This window comes from Larimichthys crocea, chromosome XV, assembly GCF_000972845.2.
Source record: "Larimichthys crocea isolate SSNF chromosome XV, L_crocea_2.0, whole genome shotgun sequence".
NCBI lineage: Eukaryota > Metazoa > Chordata > Actinopteri > Sciaenidae > Larimichthys > Larimichthys crocea.
The window spans coordinates 19,637,029-19,663,128 of NC_040025.1; the positions used below are offsets into that span (position 1 = coordinate 19,637,029).

General features: G+C 40.5%; 2 protein-coding genes across 6 annotated transcripts in view; both read left to right on the forward strand.

Annotated features, from left to right (window-relative positions):
* Positions 1–20,764, forward strand: part of LOC104920222 (kazrin) — a 158,614-nt gene extending 137,850 nt beyond the window's left edge. The window contains exons 6-12 of one of the 5 annotated variants that reach the window (XR_003463788.1): positions 10,144–10,280; positions 10,459–10,629; positions 11,062–11,145; positions 12,192–12,381; positions 14,239–14,406; positions 14,772–14,883; positions 20,686–20,764. Coding sequence is in view for 4 of the 5 variants with exons in the window: in XM_027288284.1 (XP_027144085.1) it covers positions 10,144–10,280; positions 10,459–10,629; positions 11,062–11,145; positions 12,192–12,381; positions 14,239–14,375; positions 14,772–14,942 (890 nt within the window). In the remaining variant the exon portion in view is untranslated. Of the gene's footprint in view, positions 1–10,143; positions 10,281–10,458; positions 10,630–11,061; positions 11,146–12,191; positions 12,382–14,238; positions 14,407–14,771; positions 17,868–20,685 lie in introns of those variants that run through there. The other 4 variants (XM_027288285.1, XM_027288284.1, XM_027288286.1 and 1 more) reach the window with 4 other exon arrangements.
* Positions 20,560–25,033, forward strand: LOC109137930 (kazrin-A-like). Its single transcript, XM_027288291.1, has 7 exons — positions 20,560–20,894; positions 21,022–21,140; positions 22,401–22,632; positions 22,745–22,846; positions 23,491–23,657; positions 23,783–23,924; positions 24,074–25,033. The coding sequence occupies exons 1-7, from the start codon at positions 20,793–20,795 to the stop codon at positions 24,230–24,232; spliced, it is 1,023 nt and encodes a 340-aa protein (XP_027144092.1). The 5' UTR covers positions 20,560–20,792; the 3' UTR covers positions 24,233–25,033.
* The last annotated feature ends 1,067 nt before the right edge of the window (positions 25,034–26,100 follow it).

Below are 26,100 nucleotides of genomic sequence, written 5' to 3' on the forward strand. Positions count from 1 at the left end.
CTACATCTGGAAGTCGTAAAGTTATCCAAAGTAGTTACATTTTTAAGAAACGTCAGCAAACTCACGGCTATATCATAAACTGAACTGGTCCAGATCACTGTCGACCAGGTCCAATTCTCACATATAGAGCTCTGCATTGTCAGGGACCAGCATACATCCCTGATCTGCTCCAACCTGATATCACAAGTAGGTCACTTAGGTCTTCTTTCTTTGAATCAATCTTTGAATTGATGACTCCAGTGGTGAAACGCTCTGTAGACTTTCGTTCTTTAAAACGGCCTTTCACTCACCTGCTGTCTATTGTTTCAGTGTTTTGTAGTTGCTTATGTTTTATTGTTTGCCTCTTTATTTTACGCTTATTTTCTTCCTTTAAGTCTGTCATTTTTCACATTTCTCTCTTGAAAATATACTAAATGAATATATTGTTATTTATTGGTTATCATAAAATTTCTAGATTACTTTTCATGGATAGCTGTCGTCGTTCAACACAAACAAAAAAACAAAAGAAATCTTGCCTAGAAAATGAATTTTTACCTGTCATCTCAGATGTCAAAATAACGGCCTAAAAGCAGTATTTTGGTACAAACTACAATGTGCAGGGATAATTAATATCCACCCACTGGACATTAGACAAATGTATACATTTAGAAGGAGACTTTGATGAACACAACAAAAGTAGCTGTAGCTGGTTTTGCCTTGTTAGGCAAAAATGAGAAAATTGGACATATGCAAAGCAGAGTGAACTCCTTCTGTAATCCTTTAGCTGCCAGGCTTTAGGATTTCTGTTCACCACTCCCCACTCATGCTGAGAGAAATGCATTTTGCTCCATAGGGCTTGAAACCGTTGAATTTTTCCTTGTCACCATTATATTAACATGAGTGTCTGTAACAATGTGGTTAATGCTGCCCATTAGCTGCATTATGGTCCATTAGCATGTGTTCCGCCTGAGAGATGAAGTGGTATCTTAGGGGTGAGAGGGGACGCTGATGCTTTGACTTCTCGGCTCTACACTGCAGGCAAATCCTGCCACTCTGTTCCCACTCTGCACCGCCCACATACAGTACCGCCATGTACATACAACAGCACAATACACTGCTGCACTGTATCATCACAACAATGCTGGATACAGCTGGATGACAAGAAATACAATTTAAATGTTAACATATCTATATTAGCTTTAAAAAAAACCCAAAACCTTTCAGCTCAGTGTTTAAGTGCATTTTTCTGTAATGTAGCTCTTGTAGCTGCTGACTTCAGACTGATATTTGACTTCACACAAATAGGGACAAAAGACTCGACTTGGATTTGAAGCTGTAAGAAGACTTGACTGTCTGAAGATTTGACTTAAAAGCAAAAGCATTCATGTCTGTATGTTTTAACTCAGTGAACAATAAAACCCATTTAAGACAGTGACAGGTCTTATGACAAAGAATGAAAAGAAACTTGGCACAGCGGATGTTTTTTTTCTTCTTAACTTTATGTTTGTGAGCTACTATTATTTTCCATCCATCCTCCATAACCACTTATCCTTATCTTTGGGTGAGAGGCAGTTTTAAGTCACAAATTAACATATTAACCTGGATGTCTTTGGAATGTGGGAGCCGGAGTACACGGAGAGAAGCCACACATGCAGGCACAGGGAGAACATAGAAAGGAACCAGGAGGCAACAATGCGAACCACTGCACCACCATGCCACCTACTAGTATTTTCACATTCATAATTCTTTCCTAATTTCTTTTTAGTGATTTATTTGCTCAATAGTACTTACACTTGCATGTTTTATATGTACATAACAGTTATTCAAATTCAGTTTGAGGAGTAGGTGGACTAAGACTATTGGGAATGTAACTCTGAACACAAAACTACTGTGCTAATATAATATGAGCTGTGTTCTATTACCCCTGCTGACCTGCGTATTAGTGTTTCATTAAAACAAAAAATGATGAAGTATTTTTTTTTAAAAAGACTACGGCAGCTCTTGCATTGCCAGGTCTATTTAATTATTAGGGCAATATGTTAAAAGGACTTTGCCTCCAATACATAGAACACGACTGACAGACTTGCAGTTTTCTTTTTTGTGTGTTTATTTAAGTTAATCATTAGTGCTTTTCCTGCAGGTGCGGATCAGAGATATGGAAATATGGATGCTTTGAAAAGGAAAAGGCTGCTACAAAAGATTAAAGGTTAAATGTAATCATGTATACATTAACCTTCTGACTACAGGTTTGCACGAATTTCATTAGCCAAAGAGAGCACGTCGGAGTGCATTAACACTCAATAATTATCCTTTCAGAGCTGATAAAGCATGTATAGTTCATATTGCTTTCTGTTAATGATCAACAATATTTGGATTTTTTATTTTTTTATGCCCTCTGTTTGTGTATGCAAAATGCGAATACACTCACATATTCCCTTCATGGAGTCTTTGCACAGGGTAAAGTAATAAACAAGTTCTGCCAGGCAGAGCACGGTGGATTGCAGGGCATCAAGCAGAGATGTCATCAGCGTGGCAGTGAATCATTCTTTTCAAAGAATTGTTGCCCATGGAAAGAGGCAGAGCACAAAACCACCACTTGGTATCAGACAAACGCGTGACATGCTGTCAGGGGATTTTGTTGGTGCGACATTTCACTTGACACTTGCGGCCTACGCCTTTTTGGAAGGATTGAACAAAAACAAAACGGACTGGGGCAGAGTACAATAGAGCACACATCAAATAAATACATATCTCTTCTTCAGCTGGATGTCTGAAGAGACTGCACACATACTAATACAGTCGTTTGTATGACTCAGGCCTCTTAATGAAGGACAAAGCCTCCCAAGCCCAACAGGCACTGACAGGAATCGGTAGCTAATGAAAGCTTCATACAGGGGGACTTTAGGTTGGCTTACCATGTCCAGAAATGTTAAGCAGGGTGGATCTGGACTGCAATTAAAACGGGGTATGTGGGAGGACAACAGGAAATTGGCTATTGTCATATTGGAGTTTGGTTGTGTTGGAATAGTTTCAGAGAAGAGTGAGTTAGAAGGGCATTCCTGTTGCTATTTTGTAATAGCTTTTGCTCTCAAAGCTATTTTATACCAGCTAGTTCAAGAGGTTCAAGTACAGCTCTTGGCCATACAGTGACCCATGGAAAAAATGCATTTGCCTTCAGTGGTGAACATAGCAAGATTTTTGAATTATTTATATTTTTTATTGTTATTTTCCACATGACCTGGCCTGTACATCAGTAGCTGGTTCCCAGATCTTTTGTTAGTGCACAGTTGTTGCACTCCATCTTTAGACACTGTGGCTTTCTCAGATGCCAAGGATACTATTTTTTAAAACAGATATGAAAGGCCCGCTCTTTGCTCTTATACCGTTTTCATAAAGTGGGTAGCAGCCAGTGAATCCTGGCTTTTTCCCCAGCAATATTTACAGCTGCTTCCAAGCAGAAAGTGGAAACACATCCGTCATCCCATTTTGTCTCATTTCCTTGTTTGTGTTGCCTTTCCAGATGCAAATGTGTTCATGTTCTGTGCTGCAGATTCTTGGCCATGGTACTGACGACACTGGTGATAATTGCAGTGTGTGGGTTTTTTAATTGATGAGGACAGCCTGTAGAGAAGAAACTCTGAAAGTCAAGAAAAGACATGTTTGTTTTGTGTATATTAATATGTTAATGAGCTCTCAGAGTCATTTCTATCACTTTATTTTGATAGAGACAGCTGAAGAGTGACAGGAATGTGGGGAGAGAGAGATGGGGAATGACATGCGGGAAAGAGCCACAGGTCGGTAAAAGGTAGTGAGGCAACTAAAGACATTCAGGGTGAAAGTGAGGAAGCAGAAAAAAATATTAACATATATATTAACAAATATCAACCAGCTTGTAATATTTTTTGTCATTGCACTATAAGTAGGTATCATGAGAAAAACTTCATTTCTGAGTTCACTGTGTACCAGAGGACTTTTGAGACAGTTCTCAAAATGTGTCTGGGATAGAACGTTTCACATCTATGCCTGAAACACAGCTGTTAAAGGTCATCCTCACTCACTCATCTCTAAAAGCAGAAGTTATACCTGTTTCAATTGCCCGCACTTGAGGGCAGGATGAAACGCTTCTGTCATACCGAAAGGTGAGATGCATTGAAATGTACCAATGTGGATTACAGCTCACACTTTCAGCCTTTCCTCAAAGGCATTCATGGCGATGAGTGCGATTTCCTTCGATTTCCTTATGAAGGTGCTGATTAACAATCCAGCAGGAGCTTCATTTTAAGCATACTGAGACCTTCAGTACACCTTATTCATTTGTGGGTTTGATACGTTTGATTACTCATGAGGAAGAGAATATTTATTCCTCCATGCGATTAAATTTTGGCTAATTGCAATAAATTACTTTGCGCCATGATTATTATTAGATTTAATGTAGGGTTGGATTGTTAGATGTCAGGTAAACCTGTAAGTCAACTGGTTGCTGACTCAGAAAGTCTTGTATGGATCACTCCTAGAAGAACAGGTACAATTTTCCTCGAGATTCTTTGTTTGGTTACTTTGTGTGTGTCTAAGGGTTCGAAATACAGACAAAAGACTAATTAGTTGTTGGAGTTCTGTTTTAACTCCAACAACTGATGCAAAAAAAAAAAAAAAAACATAGGCCAAATGTTCTTGAGAATACCTCATTAACTACAGCAATTTCCGTATGCTGCCAATTGGAGGCAAGATGTCGACTTTTGATTTCCTTCAGTTTTCACAGGGCTGGCATATTGTGAACATCCTGCCAGATGCTGGCAAAGTGTTTTCCTCAAAGAATGAGAGCAATGTTTGGAGAACTTAAAGGCCTTGGGGGGGTTATTGAAGTGCTACCAACAATTATTGAGAAGAGTAGCTTTGTGTTTTGTTTTGTTTTTACTTATTTATTTTCCCGTTCATCTGCTTTGGATGGAAACGTAAAAGGCTGGAGTGATGAAGTTCGGTGAACCAAATGCATCATCCCTTGTTTTGCTCTCTGCTACTTGAGATAATACCTGTTTACTTTGGGAATAGTTCACAGAAACTGTGCTGCCACTCCTACCTGAGTTCAGACGGTTCGTGGCTACATTACATGCAGATTATTTCCGCTGCCAATGAATACAAAATAGAGAACGTGGAGTGGAGCACCACTTCTCAGTCTGTTATTCTTTATTTTCATCTTCGCTATCTCTTCCTCAGTCACCCCCTCTGCTTTTGTTTGGTGTGATGTCCAGACCATTTCAATGTTAAGGCCTGAGCTCACTCCCACTGTGTGCCAGACATTAGTATGTGAACACTGTAATTGTGATTGTGGGTAATTGCCAACCTCTCACAATTGCAGGTTTTGTTATGATGCCCGTGGGTGCTCTGTCCAACCCAAGAACTGATGCTTGGAGTCATTTTATCCCTCTGTATTTTAGATACACAAATAGCAAGGAACTGAAACAGTCCTCAGTCTCAGAAGCTTAAAGTGAAGGTACAATGAGGAGAGAAAAAAAAAGTCAGATCAAAGTTGTGTTTAATGAATTTTCAAAGTATAGCTGGCCTTCTCTACTGTTTTTAATTAGCTATTTCTGCTTTGGCTAATTACTATCACTGAGGGACTCTCAGTCAATCCAGAGCTCAAATGAAAGCAGCAGACAGCTATGTATCATCAAAGCACAGTCTGCCTGCTCTGTTTAGTGTCATTTCACACTACACTGTACGCAGAAAAAAAGCTCTGTCCTTGACGACAAGGCCTCTTCCTTCACTAGGTGTTTAAACGCCACAGTATACACACACACACACACACACACACACAGAGTCATTGTTGCCAAATCTCATCAGGCTACTTAACCTGATAACGTTAAAGTAATTGCATTGGTTTTAGTGATGTCTTTAATTTTTAAACAAATTAAGCCTTTAAACAAAAACAAACTCTAATTGAATTTTGGAAACCCGGGGAAATCACGGTGGGCCGGTGTGTGTTTGCAAATCTTTTGTGATTTATTTCCTCAATGCTGGCAGCAGCTTCATCATAACACTTGATGAGGATGGTTTTGCTATTAAATTTGCACCTTAATCTATTCAAATTGGATGGTCCCGAGTGAGAACACGTGTTTGGATCACAGTGGCCCCTAGTGGTAATCAAGTGTACCTCAGTCAGCACTGCTGTATCAGAATACATCAGCTCAGACTCTTTGCACTTGCCTGTTGCAGCAGTGTTTATAGCTCAGCCTTTTACAGCGCCTGTTAATTTTGTTTTTCATCCAGCAAAGACCGAGAGGTGAGTAATGAGGTGCTGTTATGGGATCAAAGCATGATTCTCCCTCTTGATTCCCTGATGCGTCAGTTCTGCTGTTTAAATAGCTTGTACTCACACACAGACACAGAGCGACACACCCCTCCTGATCACCTATTAGTGAGCAATGTTTGATCTGTTTTTAATGGCCAGCTTATTACTGTAGGTGGTGCATAAATCTATAACAAGGGTAAAATGTCATTGCTGTTGTTTGTAGATCCGTGATAAAAACATTAATTCACTTTTAATTATCGTGTTGGACTATCATCAAGACTGCAAAGAAGTCTGATACAGTAATAATATGATATCAACCTCATACAACCCATGAGTTTGTTTTTACTGAGGAAGCGAGCAGCTCTGAGGCTCCTACTTCATTATTCAGCTGGCAGATTTAAAATCCCAAAACCCGTGAACACTGGACTCCCTCCAATGAGCCGATGTCTCTTTTGTTCTCTCCCCCAAATAATTATGTTAAGAGCCGACTAAAAGCCTGTCCTTTCTCTCTAGGACTGAAGTTATATGGAGTAGCGTCAGTGTGGAGTGGTTTCATTCATTAACACGAAGAACATCATTTTCTGAGAGGAAATGTTGATAAGTGTCTCTCTTTGTCTTTCCTGGTGCCCGCTGTTAAAGGACTGCATATGTGCTACAGACATTAACTCCTTGAAGACCTGTGTATCCTTTTACACAGTCTCTTGTCATTTATTTATCCATGTAGAAATCCACGTTATTTAGCTGAAATAATTGCTGGGGTCTTGTTATATTGGCGCCATAATAAATGGGGCACAGTAGATAATGAGGGTTGTTATTTAAGCCGAGAGAAGCAGTGAGTGGGATATGAAAAGCGTACAACAGTGATGGGTAAGAACGGCAGTGACCAAGAAAGCAGAGGTTGATTTTCTTTCTTTATAGTCCAGTATCAGTCAAAGTATTTTCCTTTAGTATGAGTAACTTTTGACAAATACCCACAGAGTATAAAATATATTCATGTAGCATTTTAAAGTAATATTTCACTAGAAATGTGTTCGCTGAGTACCAAACAGTGACCCCCTGTAGGCTTGAAAGGTGACAGTTTGTAGTTTTGCTTCTTCATGAACGGCAACGCTGGTCAACTCAATTCATGTCACATACAAAAGGGATTCCTGTGGTGACATGTTTTCACAGAAGGGAAAAAAAAAGTTTCAGAGCACACAAGAAATCTCTCCTCCTGCAGTACGAGCCACTCTTCTGTCCATACATGCTCAGGAGCAGGCTATTGCAAGACAGTGACAGGAACGTCCCCCCCCCAACCCCAGCACTACTGCTGAGAGGAAGCACAATGACAAATAGGAAACAATTCAAATAAAAAATCTAACAAAGTTAGATATTTAAAGAAATACCCTGGTCAAATAATAACCACCTTATCACCTTACCTTGTCGCCTGTCCTTTGCTTATCTGACCACCATATATCCACCATATATTTTTTTAAAGGTATTTTTTTTTTGCCTTTTCCAAGCTTTATTTTTAACAGAGAGACAGGAATGTGGGGAGAGAGAGGTGGGGAACGACATGCAGCAAAGGGCCGCAGGTCGGATTCATACCCTTCACTTTCTTGCCAGGAGCGAGATGAGAAGATACCACACTGTCATTTGTATGCTAAATATATAATCTAGGTTAGAATACGAACTAGAAGCACCTTGCCTGGTCTGTCTTGAGGTGACAAAATCCGGTTTATGGTCAGGATTATTTTTCTGTAACTTCTTGGAGTCTTGTCATCACCATTGCAGTAGACTCAGTGTTTTCCTGCTAAGCTAAACCAACCAGCTGCTGACTGTAGCTTCATATTTATCCTACAAACATGAGAGTGGTACCAATCTTCTCCTCTAGCTCCTCTAGTATTTCCCAGAATAACTATTCTTGTAAGTTATTTTTGGTACAGAGGTGCCTCCAGTTAGTACGATCTCCCTGAGGGGATCAACATTACTGCTTGGTAGCTCATGAGTTGGCCTACTCATTGGAGGCAATCTAAGCCCTCCAGTAAAGCAAAGCATCATAGAAGAGCTGAACAGACAAAGGCTTTCAGCCCACTACAGTGGTAGATGCTCACATTAAACTACTTAAAAGCACACAGCCTTTGGTAGGAGAAGAACATTTATGTAATAAGCTAAAAAAACAACAACACTTATAGCCACAATACAGATTTTAAAGAATGTGCCAGGAGAGCATGATACAGGCAAGTAGGGAACAATGGCTTGGACTTCTGATGATAAATGCTTGTCGAGTCCTGATCTCGTCTTCTGGAGGGTTTATGCACATTTTAGATATAGAGGAACACAAATACTCAACATACTCAACAAAGGAGATAAGTGTTTCCACAGATTCCTCCATTAAAAGGCTATTTAATTGAAGGCTCTCCAGTAGCTTCCTCTCTGTATCGTTCTCCTCCTCCAGCTCAACACACATTAGCTTCGGCTCTCTATGGTTCCCAGGTGTTTTCCTCTTTGTTTCATGTGGTAATAATTCTTAGAGATTTGGACCAAGCAACCCTACATTCTTTAATGTAAGCCAACTAGTATTGAGCTCTGTGGACCATCTTTGTTCATTCAAGGTCTTCATTTATTGATTATCAATGGTAAGTAACGGTGCTAACATGATTTGCGAGTGTGAATAGACCCTTTTACAGAGTCACAGTGAGTGCTTTCTTGTATCCGACACCAGGAGGGTTGATGTTGCCAAACGGTCACAGGTGCAGGATGTGAGGCAGCAGTGGCATTTTTGGCTCATCTCAAAGACGGCTTTGATTACACTTCCTGAGGCAGGTGCTGGGAGGTTTCCTGTTTCTCTTGGCCAATGAGGGATTTTTTTTTTTATCTATTCGCTTGCAGGCTAGTTTGGCTTGAGTATCCTTTTCGATCAGGGATTCCACGTCTGAATATCGGGTGAAAGGGAGTCACATGAAAAGGTGACAGGAAAAAAAAATTAGAGGTAACAAGAGGGTGAATCTGTCCTTGTAAAATTGCACTTCCATTCCACTTGCCCGAGCATGCTCCCCAGACACAACTTGTGGATGTCAAGCAATTAACCAGGCTGTGATATAAGTTAATTAATGACACACAGCTGGCTCGGAGGGGGGAGAATACAGCAGGAAGAAAAAGAAAGGTGAACACCCTGATAACAAGCATCAAAAGGAAAACAGAGAACCGTGTGATGTTATGAAATATCCAACAGTCCCAGCTGCTGTGCTGTAAGTAAATTCATGTAAAAGTGAAGCACACAAAGGTGGACAGACACAGCAAGAATACATAAAATGTAAACACAGCATATATTGTCAGGTCGGAAAGATAGCTGGAGGGGAAACTCAGCTTTAAGCGAGCAGATGTCTGAAAAACAGCCTTGCATGAAAATCAAAAGAAAGGCAGGCGAAGAGGCAGATGCAGGGAAGAGGGAAAAAAAGGGATATGTTGTCTTTGAGAAAATTAAAGCTTCTGTGAATAACTACGCTGAACTACATTCTATATCATGATGTGTGGGTGAGGTGCTCGAGGATTAGAGGGAGTGTGTGGCAGAGAAATAGATGAAAGGAGAGACCGAGCCTCTAACGAATCCAGCAGCAGGGAGAAGATTGACAGGAGGGTTCATGTGTGATTCACCCCTTTATCAACACCTAGTCACGCCACATTAGACCAGTAACAGTATTCAATGCTTTTACTTAAAGCCCTTCATATCTGAAAGTGCTTAATAACTTAGTTTTTCTTCATGAAGTCACTGCTACAACCTATATTCACTGGGATACATGCACACACACCAACATACAGACACTTCACCGCACAACCGAATATTGTAAAGTCTCCTCATGCTTATGCATCTTTCTCTCTCACCCTCCTTGCAGCCATGAAGTCAGACCGTAAGCGTCTGAAGGCAGAGAAAGCAGACCTGGTGAACCAAATGCAGCAGCTTTATGCCACACTGGAGAGCCGGGAGGAGCAGCTCCGCGACTTCATACGCAACTATGAGCAGCACAGAAAAGTATGGCACCCTTGTTACGCAGGCACAAAAAGATGTAAAAAAAAAAAAAAAAAGACTCTTTTCTTTTGGAGCTGTGTTGGCCGGCTGTGTTGGCCGAATGTACATAGCATTGTCTGTTTATTTTCCGAAGGTATGCTTGATATGTGAACCATTTCATCAGGATCTTTGTGTCTACTAGGAGAGCGAGGATGCGGTGAAGGCGCTGGCCAAAGAGAAGGACCTGCTGGAGAGAGAGAAGTGGGACCTGCGGCGGCAGACCAAGGAAGCAACAGAGCACACAGGGATGCTGCGCTCCCAGCTCGACCTCAAGGAGAACCGCATCAAGGAGCTAGAGGCTGAGCTGGCCATGGTGAGAGACAAGGACAGACAGGAGGGGGGGGTAACAAAAGAGACAGACAGACAGACAATCAGAGAGGCAACTAGAGAGACAGGCAGCGAGGTAGACTCATTTGATCTTTTTCTTTGTTAAAATGTATTTTTTCCATGTTTAGTATGCGTCTTTGAAAGTGGTGCTAGTAGAAATGGTAAAATGCATTCTTGAATACAAAAGGGCAGAAGAAGAGGCAGGAGGACACTAAATGCATACTGATCTGAACCAAAGTACAGTTATCAAGAACCAGGAAAAAAGAGGATACGTTTGACAAACAATATCATATAATTCATATGATTCTTTTTACAATGTCTGTCACTATGCCTGATTTGGGGTATACTGCATATAAATCAAACACAGAAAATCTTTGAATGTACAGTATAGCCATCCCTCATGTCTCCAACCCCCCAGATGAGTAACTGTGTCAATCAGAGAATGGAGTACCGGGTGTTTGAGCGGGTTGCAGACAGGGACTACACCTCTAGGGTCATGGCGGTAAGATGGGCCCCCAGCTTTAAATTTTGACCTTTCTTGACCCTCCCACTCCCTGGATATCTCTCCTACTTGTGACCTAATTGTCGTTTTTGGACAGCCCCTCCTTAGCTGCACGTTTTTTTGACTAACCCTCAGCCGACCCCGATCCCAGTGATCCTAACATAAGTCATCCCACGGATACTCGCTGTGATTGATCTGAGTGTGTTTTGAGTCTAATTAAGCAATGAAATGCTTGGGTAAAAATACATCAGTATTCTGACAACTAATCATTGCTCCAAAGGTTTGTGATTGTATTCTGTTTTGCATGTTAAAGACTATGATTGATAATCGTTTGACCGCTGGTAGATAGAGATGATTGCAATGAAGCTGATTGTGGTGTTGATTTGCAGCCTGCCATTGCTGGGCATGATGATAGGATTCACACAATAATAAGGTTGCAAGCATTTGTTAAACACCAACATATCAAGGCTAATCAGAAACACACAAGATGCACAAACACATCTCTCAAGGCTCCAGCAGCTTATTTTTGTTCCTGTTCAAATGTGGTGAATTGTGCTTTGTGAGGAGGCACTGCAGAGAAAATATATTCATTAAACGTATAGAAAAGATTCATTATTTCCAGTTTCTCCAATTTTTATACCCTACCAATTCTTAACATCCACCCCCAAAAGGAAATCAAACAGCAAAACACCTCCTCCAGATATTCTGTCCTTTTATTTTCTCCCCGCCACACTCCCAGGAGTAGGTAACAAGAGATTTCACACAACAAAAGACGAACATGAATACAGCTGCATTTTTCATGAGACAACCACATGAGGAGCCCGGGGGAGAGAACTCACATGTCTGCATGCACTCAGTCTTGTTGTAGGATTCTGAATACATAACTTGACATGTACATGTAGGCACACATATATGTACATATAAATAGGAACACTAATTCACTCAAAATCAACCAAGATGCTGCATAAAAGTATAATATTTCCTCCAGGATTATCGCTTGTTATTTTCTTCTTGGCTGACTGCATCTGTCTGTCTACCTTCTTAAGGCCAAACAGTCATTAGCCACCCTGACCAAGGACGTGCCCAAGCGTCACTCTCTGGCCATGCCTACGGAAACAGTTGTCAACGGCAACAACCAGGAGTGGGTGATGCAGGCTGACCTTCCCCTGACTGCTGCTATCAGACAGAGTCAGCAGACCCTCTATGTCCACACGGGGCATCCCACTGACAGACAAGGTAGGCCAACAAGAGCACACGTCCCGTAACATCCTCATCCTGTACATGAACTGACTCACATGAGGTGATCATTTACCCTCTGCATGCTCATGTGAACCTGCTTCACACCTTGCCATCTGCTCAGTATGACCATATTGTTGGCCACTGATGATGCTCCGGTCGTGACATTTCATGCGCTTTTATGTAGCCGTTACAGTGAACATAGTTTTGGCTTTATTTATTTATTTTTTGGTTCCATTTGTTTTTGCTGCGCAGATGTGTTTCCTCTGTTTGAGAGAATGGTGGCAGCTGAGGATCAGTGACAGCCGATGATGTCTACTTAAATGTATTTCATGTTGCAGTAACGTGACCCAGGTTTTGAGGGAGCCAGTCTTTATTACGTGGCTTTCCACTGTTCACCATTTAACTAATAACATACACCACAGACAAAGGAGGAAAAATAACGTTCTCTTTCTTTACTACAGTATCTGAACCATAGCGTAAGCATGGTCCGTCATTGGCTCCCATCAAAAGAACAAAACACGAATAACACGCTGCTTTTCCTTGCAAAGCTTGGACTTCAGTTATTCCTTGTGACTGAAAAATAGAAATCTGTCCTTGTCTTTTCCCATGTTGCATTGCAACAGTGCAGCTAGCAAATCGTGGCTCATCTTCATATTAAATAAAATGTAGTTTTTTTTAACATTGAAGTGAAATTTAAAAAAAGTCTACAGTGGTCCAGTTTCTTTGGAATCAACATATAAAAGTCAGTAACATACAAATGTTTGTTTTTATTTTTAGTCATCATAATATAACTTTTTTTCACTTAAAGATCCAGTGTGTAAGATTTAGGAAGATCTATTGTCAGGAATTTAATACAACATTCATTAGTATGTTTTCATTAGTGTATAATCACCTGAAAATAAGAATCATTGTGTATTTGTTGCCTTAAAATGAGCTCTCTATATCTACAGTCAGAGCGGGTCCTCTTCAATGGAGTCCGCCATGTTGAACTGCCATTTTTATACAGTAGCCCTGAACAGACAAACCAAACACTGTTCTAGATATGGACTTTTACATTTGATGTAAGTTTTACCTACATGCCTGGAAGAAGCAGTGAGATGTGGGAGAGTATTCATTTGGTTGCAATCTGTACTGAATCCTACACACTGGACCTTTTAATGCTTTTTATTTAAAGAGTTATATTTGACATATAATAAAGTTTTGAGTTTGAACTGTATTACAGGTCGATAATCCCCCCTCAGAAGACATACTTGGATAGTTAAGTGTTATCCATGTTTCTGGGCCAACCATACAGAATCTGCCTCAGAGGCTCATCTAAAACTTCTACTAAACTTATCTAAACATAAGAGCAAGTGCAAAAACTACTGGCAACCCCCAGACTAAAGTTGTGTAAGTTCTACACAAATTAGCCTTAGCTTTCAGCAGAGGAGGAGTATCTCAATCCTCCTCCAGCTTGATTTAAAGGGCAGCCTCGAGTTCAAATGGGTTGATGACTAATTGGGGACATCTGGAGGAAGAAGCAGACAAAGACAAAAAACAAGGAAAATGTGTGAACAGTCACGAACCCCCAAATTGCTGTGCAATTGGTTATGCTGTACGTATCAGTCTCACTGGTACACACACACACACAGGCACACACTCGCTCAACCTCTGTGAAGCTGTTTTCACTGTTGCTTAGCAACTGCAGATGATTGCAAATAATTTCAGGCGTTTGAAATATATTTTTATTTGAGGGTGTTGTGGCATTGTTGAGAGGAATCAGATTGTCCCAGTTCATTACTTTCGGTGCCCAAACACACCCCAAAGAAAAGCAAGCCTTTTTTTTTTACTCTTTTCCCTCTCGTCCCGTTTTAGTGGCTGCCGTGCGGGTGAGCCCGTGCCACTCGCGCCAGCCCTCCATCATCTCTGACGCCTCTGCGCTGGAGGGAGACAGGTCATCCACACCCAGTGACATCAACTCGCCACGCCATCGGACTCACTCCCTCTGCAATGTAAGACCTGCCCACCACTGCACCCTCCCAAGTAATCACCTCCTTTGTAGTAACTGCCTGACTGACCTGCTTCCCTGGCCGCTGCCGTTTTCCCCCTACACCATCGTTCTGGCTGAATTCATGTTTGCCCCACGCAGCCTGTCGCGATCTCACTCTGCAGCTGTGACTTGAATTTATGTGAAAACCAGTTGTGGTTGTTGATACATGCATGTCTGGCAGCATGTCAAGTGTCACTCCCTCTCTGTATTGTGATCTTTATCTGTCCTGGTCTTTATCGCCCACTCTGCACCCCTTCACTGACTTCTCTGCTCTTGCGTCTCACTGTTCCTTCACTCATCTCTTCATCTTCTTCTTCTACTTCTTCTCACTGCTCTCCATTTCTCTTTCTTCTTCCAGTCCCTAGAAGATCTGGAGGAGGCGAAGCGTAAGAAGAAGAAAGAGAAGATGGGGCTGGGCTCTCTGTCGCGTGTCTTCGCCCGGGGAAAGCAGCGCAAATCCCTCGACCCTGGTTTGTTTGATGGTACTTCAACGCCTGATTATTACATAGAGGAAGATGCAGACTGGTAAAAGCACACATGTCCGAGCGAGAGCGAGCCACCTGGGGATCCTTTGTGGCAAATATCAGAAGACAGCATTGTGTTTTGAAACGCGTGTGTGAGAGGATGGGCGTGTGTTTGATGTCAGCAGTGTACAGATATAACAATGTGTGTGCCTGTGCAGTCTCACATGCATGCATACTTGCGTGTGCGTGCGTGTGAGGGTGTGTGCATGCGTGCGTGCGTCGCCCATGGTCAGAGGCCATGTCAGAAGCCGGAGACGCGTCTTGCTTCGCTTGAAGTGTAAACCTTACGAGCAAATTGCACCTGTATGTATGTATGTACAGTCCTGTAAATAGTGTGACACAGCGACCATGTGGATATGTTCTATTGTATCTGCCCTCCAAAACAGCTGTGTTATTGGATCTTTTAATTGTTCTTTACATTTTGACTTTTTGTTTTCACTCAACTGGAAACTTGAAGGACTGCTGTACTTGTAAATAACAACAGTTGATGTGCACTCTGTGCGTGTAAATGTCTCCTTGTCCTGAATGCCTTTTGTTATTTTTGACATGTACTCCCCCTTCCTCTCACTACCTTTTAACTTAAACTCCTCCCTGTTTATTGTCCTGCTTGATCCACCCCCCCCTCTCCTTCCACACTGCCATGACGAGAACAGTTTCCTGTAGGCAACATGCAGACTCCTCAAATCCACCTCCCAATTCGGTTGTACGGCACATCCCTCAACCCACCAAGAAAACTGTGCACTGCTTGATGTTTGCTCAAATGAGACTTCAAAGACGCTGCTGAGCGAAGAATGAACTTTCTATGCAGAACAGTTTGTTTCACGGCGACATGAAGCCAAACAGGAAATGTAAGAGATGTGTTTTCTATCTGTTAAGATAGAAGGTACATGTATGACATGCATGCACATAGTCCCAGTCCCTAAATGCATGTTGAACAAAACCCTCCTAAACAGAAATGTCTTTCTCTGGGTATGTTGTCAAGGAGGCGATAAAGTGTCTGTTTTAAAGAGAAAAAAAAAAAAAGAAAAAAAGAGAGAGAGGTCAGTTGCTGATTTCATGATGTTTATTCATGATTTCCTCTATTTTAAATGAAGATTTGTTATTCAGAAAACGTTCTGATTAATGTGAACGTACCAAATTAAACAGAACTTTTTAATCTGCACCTACAAGGCTCTTGTCAAACTACATTTGAAATATTAAAGGTCAGAAAAAGTCAACAGTCACAAAGAAAACTCAGTAATACTTAATATGATTAAACAATTATTCCAATCATTCATGAGGCGTGGTACCATTTTCATTCTTTAGGACCTTGCAGTAGCTTGTAGCTATCGTTTAATAATACTTAAAAAAAAGGCTGATGAAAGTAGAATTATTCTGGGAAAAGTTAGTCTAAAAAAAGAAAGTGATTATTGCAAAATAAGTGACAGCTTAAACTTCAATTATGCTAACATAGTAGATATTAGACTGAAAATCAGAAAATCAGGGCTTCAGTTTAGAGGACTTAGCATGGAGCAGATGTTAAATGAACTGTTATAACAATATTGAGTGCCAACAGAGGAGGTTGTAAATCAGATTTAAGCAGGCTAATCACTCTGACGCAAATGCATACCTTCTCCCATGACCCCCATGAACTCCCCCCAAAAAATTCAGATGCAGAGTTCAGGCCATTGCTGAAAAAAGCAATTAACTTTGTGCCAAAGGTTAATAGCATTTCTTCAAGCAAAAGAATGACTACAGACATTGGATTATTTTCATCCTTTCATTGGATTGAGCCGGAGTCTGCACTGCCATCCCCAGGAAATCTTTTCTCTCCTTGATATTAAACTAACACTGGGTATTTGTCAGTCTCATCTGAAACACTATAGAGTCACAGATTACATTGGAGCTGTATTTAACCACAATGCTTGTCAAAAGAGTGCCCATGTAAGCAGTGAGGGGATTATCATTTAACCCTTAGCTCAACCTACATTTGTGCTCACACATATTGGATTTAGAGGTGAAACACTAAGGTAATTTAAAGATAAGTCATCATGTATTCAGTTGTATGTATAAAAACAACAGCTCAACCAGTTGATTTCATTAAAACATTTAATGAAATGTATGAAAAATCTAGGATATTTTTATTTTTTCATTTAACCAACCGCTATGCTCCTTTCTGACGGGGGAAAAAAACATATCAAATGAAAAACATTGTATGACTTATGTTTTGAGCCACAGTCTTTGTTTTGTTTTGTTTTGTTTTACACAAATATTTTACTTTTTGTAAATGAGATAACATTACAGAAACAAAATTAATATTATTATTGAAGAGTTTTATTTAAAGTCAAAGATGTAGGCCTCAGTGGAGGACTTCTATTGTGAGGTCCTGAGATGTTTAGAAGTGGATAGTAGCAAACTTTTAAAGGCATGCCAACAAAATTACGCTTAAAAGAACTAAATGAGAAAAATAAGATTATTTTAAAATAAAATAAATAACATTGAATTTCCATGTGCCTGTCCTCTCTTTCCCTGTGTTTAATGTTTGTGTGTGTATGTGTTCATTTGTTGTGTATGGCTCTAATCCTGATTAGTCTTTTTTATGCTGAGGGGGCTGCCATTTCTAACATATGTGTTAGCCTCCCTCAGCCCTGCAAGCCCATCTGTGAGAGGACTGCATCCCAAAAGCTTCCAAATGGCCTCCTATCCTCTCCTTCCCAATTTGAACTCAAAACATTTTTTTCTTCCTTTTCCTCCCATGATATCGGAATTAACAATCAGAAAATATAGAGGCGAGGGGACAGGAAGCCATGTCAGATTGTTGGAACAGAACTCATATGTGTCAGCACATGGTGTCAATAATATTCTGCTTTGATTTGACCCCCTGACCTCTAACACTGACCCCTCTTGTCTGACCACCACGGGACTCTCAACACAGTGAAGTGACCCTAGAAGTAATCAATCAGACTCAGTGAAGTACACCAGTCCCACTTGCTTTAAAAATGAGCTCTGATGCTGGGTTGCAAGCTGTGTTTGCAGATGCCTTTTAACTCCCGCACAATATCACAAAATGACCTTGGAATTACGCACTTCTTCAAGTTGAATCTAATTCTGTTGATAACCATCTAAAAACAATTGAGTGCTACAGTATATATAAATACATATAGAAATGCTTTTTGAGGGCAAAGGCAAATGTTTTGTTTCTTGGTATTACTTCATCAGTCTCTTCCTGGAACATTTCCTAACATAATATGATGAGTTCAACACTTGAGATGCTCAGTAACTGTTATAAGCTTAACAACAATGGCCTCTTGAATTTAGTTGTTAAAGGAATAGCTTCAGATTTCAGGGAAATATTCTTTTTTGCGCATCAGTTTTCTCATTTTGGAAACACATTTCTTATGTCTTTAGGTCAAACTATTCTTTTAACTTCCTTTAACTAAAAATTAAGGCTACTGGAGCCATAGAGATAACTGAGCTACATAACATTACAGCTCAGTTAAGGATCCTGTGTTGTCATGAGCATGAGCCTCTCAACCATGAATAGATACACACTTCCTTCTATGCTGGAAATAAAACAGTTCCTACATGAGACTGTTTGCAGGCAGGTATCTTCAGTAAACCAAGTCATTACTTCTGGAATGATTTCATTGCTGTTGAGTATTTCAAATAGATTTTTTAACATCAGTTTTGGGGTGAATTGTACTTTTTTAAATTATGAACTTATGTCCATCTAGAACTCCAATTTCTACCAATGTGTCACCTGCATCCTGGAACACAAGACGACCTGCTCATCACACTCTGTAGTATTGTAGCGATAACATCTATCACACCCGCTATTGACGGGCATTTAACAATTGATTGCTTGAACAAAACAGCCTCCTGTGTCGTATGTGAAGAGCACATACTGCTATTCTTTCCAATACAAAAGGATTAATGATCCGTTCCATTGTTTACATGACTACATACTGCTTGATGTTCTTCTGACTCACACACTTTCAGTTGGTTTTTAAAACGATAGGTAAGAGGACACAACTCTCAGGTCCCAGACAGTCCAGTCACCACTGGACACTGAACACTTTAGCCTTCAACTGGATCAGACCAGATCAATTCTGCAGTTATTAATGACAGAATGAAAAGCAGATCTTGTTTCTGGACAAGCGACCATTTCTGTCCAAAGAGCAGATTTATTCAGCTTAATATGAATTGCTCTCACAGGGGGCACTCAGAAGTGCACCTTCAGTTTATTCATTGCTCTTAGAAGGGTATATAAAAGCATCCAGCTTGAGATGAATGGCTGAAATTGAGTTTACTAAGAATTATTTGATCCCTGCAATCATTCAGCCATGCTTCTATTTGGAATAAACAGCAGTCCAGTGAAGCTTACCAGAAAGTCAGGTTTCCATTTGCTGTCTTTGCTGGGAAACAAGGACAAAGAAACAGAATGACAGGGGAAACAAAGAACTTGTTGATTTATTTATGTTTCGGTCTGTTTTAAAGCTACAGGGGGAAAAAAAGATGTTTAAACTGAATGATTCAGATAGTGAGCATCATTCAATCTCACATCTTTATTTTTCCATTGGAATAACAACAACAAAATGGATGCTTTTCCGAATAAAGGGTCCAACAAGCAGGACAAAGATTCAGTGGCAATCCATCATGACTGCAGTCCTTACAGTTTTAGCCTTGATGGATAAAGTCAGGTACAGTCACTGGAAGAGCCAAACAGTGCTGTTATATTCTGAGGACTGCATCAAGAGCAGTCCAGTATTTGTGCTGATGCAGAGGTTTTCATAAAGTATTAGACGAGACAGGTGACAGGTGACTTTGAGGTATGTCATTTTTGGTATCAGATAGAAAGAAATGAAGTCTTACTGCATTGGCAGGACTATTTCTCTGTCTGTCAGTGAAAAACAAACAAACAAAAAAAAAACACCACCTCATACTTTAGGCAGATTAGCATACACCACACATGTGCATGTCATGAGCAATCAAAACAATGGCAATATTTTCAGTATTAAAAGAAATACATCATGCTATACTGACTGCTGAGCTGAAAACTGGTACTAGGTTTCCACCCGCTGGTAAAGAAAGAGAAATGCCTCTCAGTGAAACAAAGTGAACTGTGTTGTTTTCTTAGCATGATTCCTCCAGTTATTGAATCTTATGATATCTTATGAATGATAAAAAAAATATTTGGCCCAGCTTAGTAACATAAAAGGTAAGCAACACATTTAAAGGCCCAAACTTACTTACCCACAGTAGATTATGAAAATGTGAGGCAGAGTTCATGTGATCATGCATCAAAATATAAATAACATTTCTGTTGTTGTTTTTTTTTTACCATGAAAACAGTTAAAAAAATTTTTTTTTTTTATCAAGCTGTTTGCTGCAGGCTAATTTAGACAGATGACTCATGTTAATTCAACAGCTTAACCAGCTGTCCGTTATATGGACTTCTTAAGTGAAGAGCTTGTTAATAAAAGCTGCAACTCTGTTTACAGCATCGCTGGCAAACGCGTGTCTTGTTGTCATGCTGCCAAAAGCTTAGGAAGTTGTTAAAAGCCTGTTTGCTTTGAAGAAATTACTCACCGTCTAGTTTCATTCCCCCCACCGGGCGGATTTTATGAACTGATTAAAATTCGGTGCAGTATGTTGGCATTAACATTTTGTTTTGTCATTGCTCACTATACCTACTACCACCTCTGCCTTCACTCACACCCTCAACTACATCACCCACATGTCCCCTCCCACCCCCCCTCACTCACCCAGACTCGGACAGCCTCTCCAGCCCCACTCGCCACAGCCTTAGCCTGTCAGACGGGTCAGAGGACCAGTTGGACCGCCTCCAGCAGGTGGAACTGGCCAGAACCACACCTATGTCCCAGTGGAGGGCGGGCACTGTGCAGGCCTGGCTGGAGGTTGTCATGGCGATGCCCATGTACATCCGCACCTGCTCAGAAAATGTCAAGAGTGGAAAGGTAGGATAAAATCACAGACATGATGCAGCTGGACTGTATTTTAAGTATAATATTGGCTTTTGTTTTTAGAGACACTTGTGTGGCTTTATTTGCAGCGACTGTACCAGGCTTCTTTGACATTTTGCAGGTTTTACTTGGGCTAACAGATGAAGACCTGGAGCTGGGTTTAGGTGTGAGCAGCTTAATGCATCGCCGGAAACTTCGCTTGGCCATTGAGGATTACAGAGATGCTGAGAATGGTAGAGGGTGAGGAAGGGAAACAGAGGATTCTTGTATAAATCTGACATGGTGTAGTGCAAGAGGGCCATCTGTTGGTGATTTATAGCTACAACATTTACAAAATGTAGTGTGGGATCATCTTTCCTTCTAAGTCCCAGAAGTCACAATATTGACTTTAAATAGAGAGATAAATGTCTGGACATAAAGCTTCAATAAATACAATCCAATTTCACTGTCTATAATAAACAATTTAAAACATCTTCGTATTTGAATGTGTCTGTTAGCTATATGCTGGTGATCTGTCCAGAGTGCCTTTATAAACAACAGTATTAAATAGCTTAAAGGGTCATTTCCCACAAAATCCCCAAAACCACAAAACACAAATCATATTTTCTTACTTCCCCCTTGTGGTATTTATTCATGCAGCTACTATAGTTTGGGTTGTGGTTGGTATTCAGTTCAGTGCAACCTCAAAGCACTAAAATATTATACTTTCAAATTCAAAAGCAATTAGCCTTTCCAGAGTCAGTCCACAGACCGCACATTAAACTGTTTTCTTAGGAACTACTTTACACCAAAGAAATAGTCCCTTTGAAAACTGTTGACAGTTAGCTCCGCACACAGAAAAGCCTTTTTCTGAAAAATAAAAATAATTTCAAATGTAATTTTTAGGGCTGAACCAGCAATTACTTTCATTATTGAATCATCTTACGATTATCCTCTTAATTAATCAGTTGATTCTGAAATTGTGATTCTGATCATAATTTTTATATTTCGACATGGGTTAAAATAGTCAGTCACAGATATTCAGTTTACTATCATAAAATACTTACAAAACCAGCAACATTCTTACTTGATAAGGGGGAATTTGAGCTCTTTAATTAAAAATATATGTTTAAATGGTTATTAGATGATACAATTTGCTGCTGATTAATTGTTTTGTTGTTTGTTTCTTTTTATCTGATGATGATGTTGGTGAGTTGTTATAAGTTCTTAAAATAATTTCTTTCCTGAAAGTGACCAAATTTGATAGAAATCCATCCAACAGTGGTCTTCACTGCAAAGATAAACTTCATGGTGGCACCAAAGTCAGTAGGATTAATTATTTGGGGATGGCAAGCCATTGAATAGCTTCTGAGATATTGCCTAGACCAATTGACAGACGTTGCCATCCATCAAAAAAAGCCACGGGTGTGTGTTCATGGATAAATACCATTACCACTGGGGCGAGAGTGAAGTAAAAAAAGAAGTGACTCTTTAAAAAACTGTTGTACTGTTTGTCTGCAGGCTGTCCAAGGCTGCAGATATGGACCACCACTGGGTGGCCAAGGCCTGGTTAAGCGACATGGGCCTGCCTCAGTATTCCCAGGCCTTTCACAACCACTTGGTAGACGGTCGCATGTTAAACTCCCTGACACGTCGTGACCTCGAACGTCACCTTAACATCAGCAAGAAGTTCCATCAGGTCAGCTTGCTGTTGGGCATCGAACTGCTGCACTTACTCAATTTCGACAAGGAGGTAAGTAAGACTCCACACCATGTCCACAAGCAGAGGACAACAGTGAATATACATGAGTATGCTCTAGCAGCAGATGAAAATAATAAAAGGTGTTTGTTAAAATGGTTTCCAGGCACTGCAGGCACGCCGGATACAGAGTGAGCACCAGAACATGGATCCATTAGTATGGACCTCTCATCGGGTCATCAAATGGATCAAAGATATTGACCTGAAGGTGGGGACGGACAGAAAGACAATGCACCTTTAAGTGAACACATGTAAAACACTATATAAACTATACATTAATTTTCTAAACTTACATCTTGATGCTGACAAATTGTCAAGCAAAACTTGCCCTACAATTGTTGCAAGAAAGCAAATACGTTGATTAAAAATTAATTATCAAGACAAACTAATGTATTGAGAACACTATCACATAGCTTTGTGGTAATCAAGGCTTTTGTGTTTACTCAGCGCTCCATATCTACACAGTGATAGGAGGCCTTTGTGATTGTATTTCTAAGCTGTTACTAGTTGATTACAAAGCCTTCCAGACTGCAGCCTCTATGGTGAGATATGAGTATCCAGTCAACATTGTCTACTGTCTTAGCATAGAAACACATGATTTCCATTATGAGGCATGACCACATTCAGGTTGTGCAGAGATAAGGTCTGGTCTGACATCCTGTTAATATCCTCAGAGCTCGATATATACTGACATCAACAAATAAATCAGGTCTTTGTGTAGTTTTTGGGGTTGTTGTTATCAGTGGCCTTTTATTTAGCCAGCGATGGCTACAGTATTACACTAGAGTTTAAGATTTCATGTTAAACATTAAAGAAGTCACTCTTTGATCTTCTTTCGTTGCACCTGTCTAGGAGTTTGCAGAAAATCTTCTAAATAGCGGAGTTCACGGAGCTGTCATGGTGCTTGACCCGACTTTTAACACTGACACCATGGCAACAGCACTGGGGATCCCCAACAACAAGCACATGGTTCGTCGACACCTTGTTGAGGAGATGAAAACCCTGATTGCCTCGGCCAGGTAAGAGGAGACGTCAAGACAGACCCCACTGTCGTTCCTCTTACTGTAGCTTCTGTTAATGTGTAGACTAGATTAGAGATTCTTTAACCTGAGAGAGAAACTGCTCCTCCCCATGTTCCCTTCAGGACGGATGCCAAGCAGGACTATGAGCGTCTAGGCCTGGGAACGCCACCCACCCTCCTTCGTCAGAATTCCCTGGGCAGACCGCCTAGTTCTACTGGCCGACACACTGATGACGAAGGATCTCTGAGGAGGAGGGCTGTCAAGGTGAAGCATGTGTTTTATGCAGTATATGTTTTGACACGTTTTGTCACTTTTACTCTGCAAATACACTCAGATGAAATGGAGCTTAGTTCTCCCATGAAAGTAAACAGGTGAAAAAGCCTTGTTTAAGTGTATTTGTGTTTGTGTTCCAGCCTCCAGCAGGGTTCAGCCCCAAAGCCCGCAGTGGGCGGGACTTGAGCTGCCACAGCAGCTATGGCTCCCTGCCTCGGGAGGTTCGAGACCAGACACCGCCCAGAACTGAGGGAAGCCCGATACGCGCTTACACCAGCATTGAGGTCACAAATGTGTGAGGTCATCAGAGTTGCGACAAAAAACTAGACATCAGCTTTGTCACAGCTAAATCCACATTATGGACATTTGTCTTCCATGTGCACCTGAACATGGGATGGTTATTTGTTCTAAATGACCTTTTAGCCTTTAAAGGACAGATTGCACTTTTTAAACAGGGCAGGATTCTTTTTTACAAGTTTCCTGGTTTGAGAAAAACTCACTGTGGGAAGGTGCTATTTTGATGTTTTTGAGGACACAGTCATTTCACTTCCACAACATCAGAATCACAAGATGAAGGACTCAAGCTAAATCATTATTTTTCTATTTTGTGTGTGTACATGGTTCTTTGTGAACCGAGATGTGACTTGTTGTTGTTGATTAGTTGCTATTGACAGACAGTCTGTTTATCTGAGTGAAAAAAAAGACTGTTTGTAAAATACAGGGTACTTTATGAGAAAATGAAAAGAAGTCAACTCAATGCAATGTAAATTGTTTGTTTTATTCAATTCTGCTGTTTGTGATGCCTTGTCAATGGACAAAAAAAAAAAGATTAACTGGATTTTAAATTCTGGAGTTTATGTTTAATAGTCATTTTCCATCTTACACATTTACACAGTTGTGTCTAACAAATGTAGCATCCTCTTCTGATGTTTTATACTGTGCAGTAAACATGGAAAAATATTTGAACACTGTCAGCAAAAGACGACTCATGAGCTGTTTGTCCATGAAAAGCCTAAGGGCTGAGAAGCGTGAGGATGCACATATGTGAAAATAAAATAGTTCCTTTTAAAGAAATAAAGATGACATCTAATTTTTGGTGGTCCTGTCACACCCTTCTTCAGTAGAAAGTGCAATTAATTTCAAAAGAATCAGAATAAAACTCAGATAACTACAGAGTAACTCCATGTATCCATCCATTATCTGTAACCATTTATCCTTAGGGTCACAGTGGGGCTGGAGCCTATCCCAGCTGACCTTGGGGCGAGAGGCGGGGTACATTTTGGACAAGTCGCCAGTCGCAGAGCACACAGAGACAACCATTCACACTCACATTCACACCTAAAGACAATTTAGAGTCACCAGTTATGTCTTTGGACTGTGGGAGGAAGCCGGACTACCTGGAGAGAACCCACACAGACATGGGGAGAACAACTCCACACAGAAAGGTTCGAACCACGTGCTCACGAGTGCCCCACCGTGCCGCCCTACTACAGAATAACTATTAGATTAAAATACCCATCAAGCTCCATCGTTTTCCTACCTGAACCACTGGTGCTAGCTAGGACACTGCAGATGATGAGGTCCTTTTTTTCAATGCTGCAGTTCTCGACGCCCTTTTTTCACCAAAAAAAGCTATAGTAAACTTATTATAGACAACTTGCCCAGCACCAAACAACAAAGGTTAGCAACTCGCTGGTAAGAAAAGTCTCGGAGTGGTCGGAGGCTAGAAGGAATATTTGACTGAAATTCATCAGAGGGCCAAAAACTCCATAACCGCCTCGGCTCAATGTTTAAATAGGCAAATGTTTGCTAACGCATTAGCCATAACAACATTTCATATAATAATATTCATAGATTCTCTGTCTATCTGGTTGTTTTTGCCTTTTTCTGTCCCCTAGTAGCCAGAAAACACCAACAAAATAAACAAAAATGTGATTATTGCAGCTTTAGAAATCTACATGCAACAAGTGATTTGTTTGTAGAAAGATGTTGTTTGGTCATATTTGTGGTAGTTTATTAAATTTATGAATGAGAGCTTTGACAGTGCGAGAAAGAGGAAATGATGGAGGCGCTGGAAAGTATGAATAAAGGATGACAACAGAGCGTGGGAATCAGATAGTAGAAACTCACCATTAGGAGAATTAAACAGTAAATGTGAGAGAAACAA

What these genes read in the sequence shown, in the direction of transcription:
- LOC109137930 (XM_027288291.1), top strand. Translation starts at nt 20,793, where the DNA reads ATGTCCCAGTGGAGGGCGGGCACTGTGCAGGCCTGGCTGGAGGTTGTC. An exon ending in GATGCTGAGAATGGTAGAGG is followed by an intron (nt 21,141 to 22,400) that starts GTGAGGAAGGGA and finishes GTTTGTCTGCAG; the next exon opens with GCTGTCCAAGGCTGCAGATA. An exon ending in TGAGGAGGAGGGCTGTCAAG is followed by an intron (nt 23,925 to 24,073) that starts GTGAAGCATGTG and finishes TTTGTGTTCCAG; the next exon opens with CCTCCAGCAGGGTTCAGCCC.